Genomic DNA, 12,571 nt, shown 5'->3' with positions numbered 1-12,571 from the left:
CGAGGACACAGCAAGGTATCAAACAGCTTTGTGTCAGTAGTCAGCGATCATATAAAATAGCACTTAGTTTTATGTACAAATGACAGCTCCCTGTTCCTCTGCCTGACCCTGTTTCTTACAGGTACAGTATTAATTCGATGCATTTTTCATTCTGGCAGTAGTTTGAACTAAATCACTACTATATCATCTGCGATGAAATCGGTTCTTTACAGGTAGATGTATTAGATCTATCTAATGAAACAATTTACTTATGAAGAATTCATCCCTTGTCCTCCATAATCATCTAAGGAAAAAATTATACATGCACTCTATATGAAGATAATAAGTACCAAGATGGATGGAATTGTAAGCAGACATTTTTCGCAACAGTCCACGCTCATGTTCTCCCTTTGGCTTCAATTTTTGAACCAATAACTCAAAAGTAAGAAAAGCATGACTGGATCCTTTTGTTCCAGGGGCAAGGAGACATTAGAGTCCCTGTTAGAGTAGGCTCTTTTAAAGATGTTTTGCCTAAGTCCTAAATATCCGGGGTTTTTTGACACCCAGAGTTTGCGAGAGGGAACTCTGAAAAATTAGCTTGATCTCAGTCAACTTCAGCAGGTCTGTACTGCCACTGGGAATTAAGAAATGGAAGGCTACTATTTCCTGAACTGGCATCCCCACTTTGTTTCTTCTGAAAGGTGGGGTGACAAATTCCTGTTCAAGCAAGCCAGAAAGATTCACTGAAAATAAACAAAGGCTTATATACTTCTTAATACTTCTGCTTACCACAGAGGTATAGTCAATTTAATACAGTAATTTTAAATAATGTGATTCAAGTCAGAAAATCACGCCTGTGCTGTTGTAGAGTTACTTAGTCAGACACTTAGAAACAAAATTCAGAAGTTTTTTTCCTCCTAAATCTATTAATCACAACTGCTCATTTTCTATTATCATGTTTACAGAATCAGAATTCTTTAATTTCTGAACTAGACTCCAGTGAAGATGTATTGAAACATTGTTTTTACAGAAACTAAAATGTCAGCTTAGAAAACAAGGTGCCAATACAATGACTGCATGATCAGCTATGACTTGAAATTAAATTAGCACTTGTGATGACCGAACAAAACAAAACTATGATTAGGATACAAAAAGAGGGACTAGTAAATTTGAAAAGAAATGTAGTCTTTTTGTATCCTTAATAAGGAGGTAATACCTGGATTAATACTGTTCCTGTGCTCTCAAAGGTTTAGTACCAACGCCTGTGTGAATTCTGCAGCCGAGGATTCACAACTGCCTTTGATCACCTACACAGTGAACAAACCCATCTTCACCATTTTTTAAAGCGCGTTCCTTGTTCATCTCCCTTATCTACGCTAGGTCTGCCTGTCATCTTCATTTTCTCATAAAACTGTGATAATATTGCCTACCATCCCAGAGGTAGTTGTCTAAAGGAAATTTTTGTCAAATATTCTTTGTTATAACATTCCATCAACTTAGAGATCTGACAGGCATTACAACCTTATCTTGGTATCTCTAGCCTACAACTAGACAAACCTTTACATGCTGGCATGGTGTACTACTAAACAATATTCTGGTTTTCTCTGTTCAAGTGCTGTAATGTCAAGCAATAAATCTATGTCCTTTTAGTGACCTAGTTAAACTTGATTTTCTTCTCTTCCATTCATTAAGAATTAAAGTTGTTCCATTTCACGGGTTTGTACCTCATTTGAACTACAGGTTAGGGACGGTGTCATTGCAATAGACCACATTCTCTATTAATTACGTCAAATGAAATATTTTCCCGTAATATATAACAGAATCTGATGGATTTCTCGTAAGTCTACTGGCTCTTTTCATCCCCCTGTAGAAACTGTATTACAACTCCTTCCAGAGAAAAAGCATCTCTCCAAGATGCTGAGAGGAGACAGTTGCCAGCACACGGCTCTGCAGAGAGCAGCAGGTCGGGGCGGCTCTGCAGCCCTCGAGAGAGATTCTGCCTCTCTTCTACAGGTGAGGAGGACCGGGTGGTGAATAAATGGAATAGCATTGTACCTCACCTGAAATGAAACATCCGAACAAGTCAACTCTAGTAGAGGTAGGATTCTGAATAACGATTGAAAAAAAAATACGTAGTTTTAAAGTTGGAGTTGTTTTTTAAAAGTAGGAGAACTCTGAAGGAGACAGGTGACAATTTTTTCAGGTCCTTCCCACATGCCATTTTTTTAGGAGGATACTAATTTCTGTTAACTTTCTGGAGCTGGATACTTCAAACTTTTGTAGAGATTAATTACTGTAAAATTATTTTCTGTTGCTTTCCAACTTTCTTTCTTTGCTGTTATTTTTGAAACTTAGTCCTTTTCCTTGGTATTTAAGAGAGCCCCTAAGACGTTTTTGCACAAAATGAAACACTTTGCGCCTTGGAGTATACTGGATGAACTGGAGTGGAATCCTATAAAAACTACAGCTATTTCTATACCGTGTGTGCTTGTCCCAGTAATAATTATTTGCACTGCCCAAACCATCTCTCAAGGGATGAACTGCTCTATAAAGCACAGGCACGGACACACAGTGTGAGAAATAGGTCTCCCCTGCTCCTCACACATGCCTGCCTCTCATGCAATGGGGAAAATAATCAATCCAACTCTTCCCAACGATTCTGTCTTGCTTACTGGAACTTTGGGTGGCACAGAAGTACCCACCTAGTCTTCAACTAGCCGGCTTGAACGCTGATAGCTGCAAAGCTGTGGTCTCCCACAGCCGTGCTCCCACAGGAATGGTTACCTACCAAAATGATTATTTTGCTGCTGGGCAGATTTCCAGTTTACAGTCTGCTCCCCGTTACTGTTGCTACACTGCTAGCAGCACCCCAGTTGGCCGCTGTAAAGCTATCTCAGGTAAAACAAAATAAGCGGCCGTGAGGACCAGCAGCTGCAGTATCAGCGTACCCTTTCAGTGCACCCTCCCAGGCCTTGCAATTTATATCCACACAAAATGACTCGTTACAAATGAGGCGACTCTAGCAACTCCACACACTTAATCCCGTTAATCTTTCTTTATAAGTAATGACCTAAGACTCCAAACACTTTCTCTAGCTCTTATCTGTCCTTTCTCCAGTGTGACAGTACACATTCACAACTTAGGTACCCGAATCTCAATACATTATTCCATGTTTATTTATAAAAACAAGACAAAATAAGCAAAAACCCCAACCACTCATAAATAATACCAGTAGAACAGATTACAAGAGGAATAACTGGCTCAGGGGAAAACACTGCTGCTAGTAGGTATGGAACAAAAAGAGAAATCAAACACCGAATGTGTTCAAAATGATCTGACAATAAAAGGGGAAAACAGCTATAAACACATCTAAAAATATAATCTTCTTCATGCTTTCATATGACAGAAGAGTGGTATAAAGGTACCTGAGAAACTGCTAATAAAATGATAGGTGACGTTCAGTGCCAGTATGGTACAGATTAACATACAAGACAAAAATAGCATCAAGTATACATACATAGTAGTCGGTACTAATTAATTAGAATAATAGAATCATTTAGGTTGGAAAAGACCTTGAAGATCATTGAGTCCAACCATCAACCTAACACTGTCAAGTTACCACTAAACCATGTCCCTCAGCACCACATCCACAAATCTTTTAAATACCTTCAGGGATGGTGACTCCACCACTTCCCTGGGCAGCCTGTTCCAGTGCTTGACAACCCTTTCAGTGAAGAAATTTTTCCTAATATCCAACCTAAACCTCCCCTAGCATAACTTGAGGCTGTTTCCTCTTGTCCTATTACTTGCTACTTGGGAGATTTACTCCCACCTCACTACAAGCCCCTTTCAGGTAGTTGTAGGGAGTGATGAGGTCTCCCCTCAGCCCCAGTTGCCTCAGCTGCTCCTTATAAGACTTGTGCTCCAAACCCCTCACCAGCTTCATTGCCCTTCTGTGGACACATTCCAGAACCTCAATGTCTTTCTTGTAGTGAGGGGCCCAAAACTGAACACAGTACTCGAAGTGGGGCTTCACCAGTGTTAACCGGGGAGGTCCCAGTTGACTGGAGGTTAGCAAATGTGATACCCATATTCAAGAAGGGCCGGAAGGAGGATCTGGCGAACTACAGGCCTGTCAGCCTGACTTTGATGCCAGGGAAGGTTATGAAGCAGACCGTCTTGAATGCCATCATGTGGCATGTACAGGACAACCAGATGATCAGGCCCAGTCAGCATGGGATTATGAATTAATAGCATCCAGGATGAAACCTTGGATTTACTCTGGTGGGTTCTTTGAAAACATCAGTGCTGCGCCCACTGGTGATCAGAGATGCAAAGAGAGGATGAAGGTGGTAGAACAGAATATTGGGAAAGCAGTTAAAATAACATTCAGCAGTGAGAGGTATGGAGGTGGATGTTTCAATGCTACGTGTGGCTCCATTATACTCTTGCAAAAAAGCAATAAGAGTATCAGAAGAGGTAGGGGATTATTAGAATTATAGAGCAGCTTTTACGTGATGAAAAAACTAAATGGATGACAAGGACTCGCATTTCTAAAAGAGTCATTGATAAGAGAGGTCTGTAAAACATGAATGATATGAAGAAAGTGAATAAGAGACAATTATTCACTGCTTCGCACATTACAAGAAGCAGGGTATGCCCAATGAAATTGTGAAATAGCTGGTTTAAAACAAACAAACAAACAGATGGAAGGGCTTAAATCATTCCATATATAATTATTTTGTGAAACTCATTGCCACTGGATGTGTTAAAGGCCAATAGTATAAATGGATCCATGAATGATATGACAAATTGACAGAGGATAAATCCACATGCAACTGTTAAACCTGACAGTCTAAAGACACCCTCCAGCTCTAAAAGTCATGAAAATGCTTGCCTTCAGGAACTGAGAGTGTATAATAGAGAAAAAAAAATTCTATATGTGCCTGTTCTGATACACATACCCATAGCTGACATACGCCGTATCCTTCCTTCAGTATCTGCTACCAAGTGGATACTGAGCTGGACAGAGCTTGTTATCTGGCCCAATACTGCAATTCTTCATGCACTAGATATACAAATAATTATGGTCAGGTCCAAACAGAGAATCAGGTGTTACAGCATTAGCCATTGAAACACCAAAATGTCCGCACTCCAAATCCCACCGCTTGGTATACTTCAGCAGTTTGTTTAAATTGTTCTTCAAAACTTCCAGAGGCAGCAATTTTATGCTCCTTCCAGAGTTTAAATACCCTTTTAATTGGAAACTTTTTCCTCAAATCTCCACTGCTACTGTTTAAACCCCTTATTTCGCAGCCAGCCGATGAGGGCAGGACAAGCAAGTGTTTTAGCTGCAACTGTCATGTATTTCAACCATCTTCTCTAAGCAGCCTAGATCTTTTGCTTTTTGTAATGAGGTATGTTTTTAATCTTCTGTCATCTTTACACATTTTCCTTAAATCAGCGCTGGACACAGTAGCTAGCTGTAGCTTTTTCGCACTGGGCAGATTAAAAGGATACTATTATTTATACATCTCAGTACAGAATTTTTCTTTTTTTAGCTCTTCACGTTTTTGCTTATTCATGTTCAGCCTGTGACCCACTGTAACCCCTAGTTCCTTTTATGTATGACTACAGCCTGGTGAATTGTTTCCCATTTTGTATTTGTACAACAGTTTATTCCCAGTGTAGCATCAGGAATTTGACCTAAATAAACTGCATTCTGTTTTTTCCTGATTACTTCTTCAATTTGTTAATATCTTTTTGAATCCTTGTCTAGTCCCCCTTGTGCTTGCTGGCTCCCTCAGAGACCATTGCACATTTGACAATTACACATTCTAATTCATCTTCTTAAGCAGCAATGACAATATTCAGTGATGCCAGATTTAAGGCACATCCTTTCAGGACTCTACTTGGTATATCTGTCCATATTAGGAAGCTATTCTTTTCATTGAAATGGAACTCTAAATCAGTTTTGTGGACACCTTGTAGCTTCATATAGACGATACCATCCCAAATTGCTCAAGAAAACGTCATTGCCAACAAAAGAGGGAAGTGGTAATTCCAAAGAAGTAGTATGACTGAAATGCATTGTCTAAAATATTTGTTGAATCAACATTCTAAATGACAAGCTATGAGACAAAATAGCACCATTGTGGTTTTGTATACCACAGTTCAGGTTCTCAGGATGAACTGGTAATGAAACATCTGATAGCATGTAGGAAACTATTATTTAGGGTGATTTCAATTGGGAGGGAGCTACAAAAAGGTTTCACATAGTCATCACTAACTGCCATGGAGCTGAAAAAGCAGGTTTGGGGGTATGTGTGTGTGTGTGCATGTGGGTGGTGCACTGCAAAATCGCTACAACACTGCCTGTATTGTGTTTGTATGGCAAGGTTTTGGTAGCAGGGGGGCAACAAGGGTGGCTTCTGTGAGAAGCTGCCAGAAGCTTCCCCCATGTCCAACAGAGCCAATGCCAGCTGGCTCCAAGAAGGACCCACCGCTGGCCAAGGCCGAGCTCATCAGCGAAGGTGGTAGAGCCTCTGGGATAACACAGTTAAGAAGGGAGAAAAAAAAAACCACGCAACAGCAAGAGCACTTGTCTCAAGGGAGAATATGTGAGAGAAACAACTCTGCAGACACCGAGGTCAGTGAAGGAGGAGAAGGAGGAGGTGCTACAGGCACCAGTGCAGAGATTCCCCTGAAGCCTGTGGTAAAGACCATGGTGAGGCAGGCTGTCCCCCTGCAGCCCATGGAGGTCCATGGTAGAGCAGATATCCACCTGCAGCCCGTGGAGTACTCCATGGCGGAGCAGGTGGATGCACCCAAAGGAGACTGTGACCCCATGGGAAGCTGGTGCTGGAGCAGGCTCCTGGCAGGACCTGTGGACCCATGGAGAGAGAAGCACACACTAGAGCAGGTTTGCTGGCAGGACTTGTGACCCTGTGGGGTCTGGACGCTGGAACGCTCTGTTCCTGAAGGACTGCACTCTGTGGAAAGGAACCATGCTGGAGCAGTTCATGAAGAACTGCAGCCCATGGGAAGGACTCACATTGGAGAAGTTTGTGGAGGACCGTCTCCTGTGGGAGCAACCCCACACTGGAGATGGCGAAGAATGTGAGGAGTCCTCTCTATGAGAAGGAAGAAGGGGCAGAGACAATGTGTGATGAACTGACCACAACCCCCATTCCCCGTCCCCCTGCACTGCTCAGGGGGAGGAGGTAGAGAAATAGGGAATGAAGTTGAGCCCAGGAAGAAGGGAGGGGTGAGGGGAAGGTGTTTTAAGATTTAGGTTTGTTTCTTATTATCCTACACTGATTTGATTGGCAATCAATTAAACTAATTTCCCCAAGTCGAGTCCGTTTTGCTGGTAATTGCTGAGTGATCTCCCTGTCCTTATCTTGACCCATGAGCCTTTCGTTATATTTTCTCCTCCAGCTGAGGAGGGGGAGTGAGAGCAGCTTTGGTGGGCACCTGGCATCTGGTCAGGGTCAACCCACCACACCACCATGGGTACTGTGAATTAGACTTCATTTGGCAGGATTAATTGATCGCTAAGCTAAACAAACCAGTGGTCACTAAGATATGAGTGGCTACAGTCTAACTACACTACTCATATGCAGATAAAATGGAATGGATATGGTACACCAAGCACTCTACCAAACACACAATTTTATGATTGCAGTCAAGCACTCCAGTTAGGATGTGTTAAAAGTAAGCTTTTCCGACTCCTTAATTAATTCCCTTTTTTGCATGCAAAATGATGGTCTTTAATGACTGACTGATCTTTTCCAAAGGAATCCAGCTGCCCAGGACAAACAGCACGCAGTTTGTTTTACATCTTTATTGTTCATTACATGACACTAGTGATTAGTTATTGTTCACTATTCAAATTCTGCTCAGCCAACAGAATTCTGTACTTCTTTATTTACTTTTCCCCTAAGTTCAGATCTGACTCTTCAAAGGTACTTCTTAATCTCTGAAAATATTTATAAGGAGAATTTATCCTCACTTCATAAATAGGCTGCAGAAGCAGAGAAATCTGAGCCCACTGATTCTGGATATATGATACCACAGATTCCAGATATATGACATGAGATATTCCACATTTGAGTTTTCAGAGTTGTCTCTAAATACCTTCTGTTTATTGGGTTATATTCCTTCAACATTATTCACAGAAAGAAGATCCACAAACTGGTTCTGTGGGTTATATACTGGACAGATGTTAAAGATGAGAAGATATTCAAAGGCAATTAGTCTTATTATCTATATAAACCCTTATGAAAGCAAGAACCAAACACAGTTAAGAGTCTGTTGGATTTCATTTAGAATACTAGAAAGAAACTTTTCCAGAGTTGGACTGATGACCCTGGAGAACAAACGATTTTATCTGTAAGTGATTCTGCAGAATTGCCAAAGTCTCCTTCATTGAAGTAGTTGTGGACAGCAAACCAGTCAGAACTAAGTAGATGAACTGAGGCTCCAGCAAAGCATTCCTGGATTCTCATGTACCTTACTTCTGACTGTGGAGTAGACATTTGTTTGTCTGTTTCTGTTGATTAAACTGAGAGAAGAATATCTGGGGCTTTTACTGCAGAAATTCAGTAATGCCTTTTCTAAGACCAATGGTGTTACACTTGAGAAGCCGTGATCTCACTCTTGCTTGGTATCCAGATCAGCCTTCAACACTAACAAACTTCATATCATATTACCTGGCTATATGCATTGATACTCTTAAATTCTTTGATCCTTTCGTCCCCGAAAGACACAGCAGATGACCACCCGCTTTCTTCAAGTTTTCTCAATATGCAGTACCAAAGACTTTTGCGCCTACATACAAGAAGCATGATTTATGCACATTTCAATACTATTTGTTTACAATTCAGCTCTAATTTTCCTTTTTAATCTATTCAAGCACAGAAGTCTTTTAGGTTTTCTCTAACACCTGACAGAAATAGTGATATGACTGAAAGCAAGGTGCCTTTTAGGCTCCAGTCAGATTAATCAGAAATGACCTGTCGAAGTGAAACACTTTGAAGGATGGGTATGTATCTGTTCTTGCAGCCTCCCGCATCACAGCAATTTACAATCTCAGTTTTGTTGCTGGCCTCACTGCTCCTTGATACGCACACAATTGTTGCCAGGATCCTCTTTCAGTTCTCACTAGCCAAAATATTTTGGACACCTACTTCAACTATATGTTTGACAATGAGAATAGTTCTTTAATTGCACCCATGGAAAAATGGCTCCATTTGGAAGGATGCCAGCTTCAAACATCACTTGGATATTTAAGCTAGACGGACAGACTGCTCTTTATTTGCCAGTAAGGGGAAGAAAATGCTATAACATGTGCTTTGTACTCTCTGCTGCATACTAAATCATTCCTGGGTGGTATTCATGATCTATAAAGCAGTAAGTAGTTCGGTCACAGCTATCTCTGGCACCATCTGTTTGACCACTTGCAAAACTAACAGGCTGCATGGAAGCTGAAAAAGAGACATGTCTAGCGTGAGTTTGGGAAAAACTATATCTAGCTTCAAAATTAGACCAGCTATTCAAAATTTCATCACAGCGTGCCGGGCGTACTGCAGTTATCCTCTGAACCCTCACAGGCTGGATTTCCCTCGCCTCTGGCAGACATGGCTGGCTGCCTTTTCCATAGCCAAAATGTTTGCAGATAGTCTCATTAACACAAAAGTTTCCAGCAAAGACAGAAAATGAAGCTTCTGAGTCTACCCAGCTGATTTTCTCCCCCAGCAAATGAAGAAAAGCATTTTGGCCATGGAATCCTACTTCTGATACATGATTACCTATTTACCTGTTATATTTTTCTGCATTGAATTATTTGTGATAACTGTGCATTTTCATTCAAATTGTTAACAAAACTATAAACCAGTGTAGATGAAGAATAACTCTTGAGGTATAGAACACTAAAACTAATGATTCCCAATTATGTTTGGATAATAAGCTACTAATACATTTAATATATGCTATACTCATAATTACAATTAATCTCATAAGAGCATTTACAAGACATCTTTGATGTGGTCTTTTTTTCCTAGAAATCACCATGATTTCTATTACAGTCTAAAAAAAAAAGTTTAATGAATGAGTTGTATATCTGTCTCAAGCTTGATAACACCTAACAGCTGTAACTCCAAAGGAAAAGCCCATTTACCATTTTAAGTACTGGAGTTAATTAACTTCTTTCCATTATTAGGAACTTCCCCAATAGTCCAAGATTTATTAAAAGTTAATGTGAATGCTTCAGAAAGCTTCCTAACCAATAAAGAATTCCTTTGAACAAATTAATAATTTCTACAATTATGCCACAAGTATTAAAAATAAAAGCCTTGTATAAAAACAATACCAATGAAAGAACAAAAAAAATTAATAGAATATCATTTGCAGTTAAAAAAAGATAGATTACTTTCACCTATGTTGTTATACTGTTCCGTATTTAAATTTCTCATACATTTTTTTACATTCTTTTCATTTCCAAAATTAGTAAGAAACTAAACAAAACTTAAGACCAGGTTTCAGATGTGTTGACAGACTATTGCCTTCATGAGAGATGAGAGATAATCCAGCCCTTCTCCTGCACTTCTGCCTGAGATGCCTGGTTTATAATAAAACTTTTTCCTGTAGGTTAATTGGAAACCTTTGGTTGGTGATCAAAGTCCTGGGTATGTGCCTGAATCGACTCTGAAATTCTCATTATGTGACTGCAAGGAATTACCAAATGGGCGGCTGTCTCCTAAGTTCTTACTGACCAAACAGTACTTCACCTGATGATAAAACCATTGGTGCTAAATAGCACCTGTTGTGAAACTGAAATCTTTATCAAGAAACTCAAATTTGAATGGTTGGAAATAAAAAACCTATATAAAATTCGCCACCCTGCACTTCTATTGTTCCTTCAGATGACTTCAGAAGATGCATGTCGCACCTGCCAGTGATCTCCAATCACAACCTTAATGCTTAGAGGGAATGTGCCAAACTTCCTCTTTGCTCAGAGACTTTAGCAGGGTACGCACGGTTGCCTTAGGCATAATGCATAAGGGCTCCTTCAGCCTTCTGAGGAATAAACACCTCTTGTAAAATCCCCTTACAATATCTTCTCATGATTCTTTCATGTGGCTGTAAACACTGCTGCTATGAAAAAATAGGGGGGGAGGGCAGGAAAAGAGGAAGCAATCAACATTTATCATTAGTGTCGAGCAAGAATTTCCAAATTATATTATCATGACGTGACGTCTGCAAAGTTTTCGTGGGTAGAAATGCTTCAGGGAACATGAGTTAATACCATCAGTTATAGTTGTGAAGGCAAGAGCCATCCCGAAGATTGCTTCAGTAAATTAGAGTAAGTAAACAGATCTCCTCCAGTGCATTGCTGTTCATTAATAATAATGCCCATACAGCAGACAATTTCCGTTTAAAGGACGAGCCTTTGTAACTTGGTCAGCAGGACTATGTTTAAAGCGATGTCCTAAGACAAAGGGAGTGCGGAATTCTTTCTCGTGCACTGTCTGAAAAGGATTTGCCAGCTTTCTCACTACCGCTCTCACAAGACCACCCAAATGCAATCATCTCCGGTTCTACCGCAGCCTCAGCGTAGGAACAAAACCATGAACTGCATTCTATAAACTGTAGAAACAACTCTTAACGCCTTCTACGAATCACCATTTCTGCAGTAAACTCTCCCAAGCAAGCACCTCGTCCCGCCTGCAAATGGCCCTTGACAAACCCCCACGGCGGCATTTGTGGTCTCTGCTGCTGAGACCGTTCCCTGCAGGAGCAGCTCCGGCTGAGAGGAGGCAGCAGGCTTGGCGAGCCGCCCTCTGGAGTGTGTCGCCTCCAAGGGATGGGGTCAGCAGTGTGTGTCCTCTGCACGCTGAGGGACTGACTCCTGAAGCGACTTTTAGCAAGCAGTTGCAGAATGTCAAAAGTGAGTCTTCAGAGAGCACAAACACAAACTTGAAGGAGCTTAACAACAAAAAGCTCTCTAAGTTTCTCTTCAGATACGGTTTTCCGAAACAACTGTATTAAGAAGGGGATGCTTAGCTGGCCAGTACAGCTTTATAGATCAGTACATTCTATAAGTACGTGGATTTTCTTCTAGAAAAATTCCTGGAAATATCTGGGAATACCTCAGAGCATGCAGGGTTCAAAACACAGTATTTTAAACAAGTAACAACACTTTCTAAATGCCTTGCTGTATCTTCCAAGCATTTTCTTTACAAAATAACGGTACATATTTAAAACATCCTGAAACAAATGCAACCGGTACACAAGTTTGAAACTGCATACATAATTATAATAAGAATGAAATTGTTTGCAGCCTACCTTGGAACTGCGTAAATTTGATGGTCCCCATCCTCTCTCCATTTCTGAAAACAACTTGACCCTAAATAAAATAAACAAATATCTTAAAAGTGTTATAAATCTCTCATAATGTAGTTTCACTAGCATTGAAATTATTTTCCATTCACTATTAAAATTACCCACGCAAGGTTTCAAGTTTGAAGATAGCAGATTCAACCAAGGTTAAAATAACTCAGTAACACCTCCTTAAAGCTTTCTCCCACAG

At 40.4% G+C, this 12,571-nt stretch overlaps 1 protein-coding gene across 1 annotated transcript in view; it reads right to left on the bottom strand.

Annotated features, from left to right (window-relative positions):
- Positions 1 to 12,571, bottom strand: part of GABBR2 (gamma-aminobutyric acid type B receptor subunit 2) — a gene marked incomplete at both ends in the record, with an annotated part of 498,060 nt that overhangs the window by 197,381 nt on the left and 288,108 nt on the right. The window contains one exon of the mRNA XM_082479696.1: positions 12,328 to 12,388. Coding sequence (XP_082335822.1) covers positions 12,328 to 12,388 — 61 coding nt within the window. The remainder of the gene's footprint in view (positions 1 to 12,327; positions 12,389 to 12,571) is intronic.

This window comes from Vanellus vanellus, assembly GCF_965231255.1.
Source record: "Vanellus vanellus genome assembly, chromosome: 2".
In the NCBI taxonomy this organism is placed as follows: domain Eukaryota; kingdom Metazoa; phylum Chordata; class Aves; order Charadriiformes; family Charadriidae; genus Vanellus; species Vanellus vanellus.
This window is presented reverse-complemented; position numbering and strand designations above follow the sequence as displayed.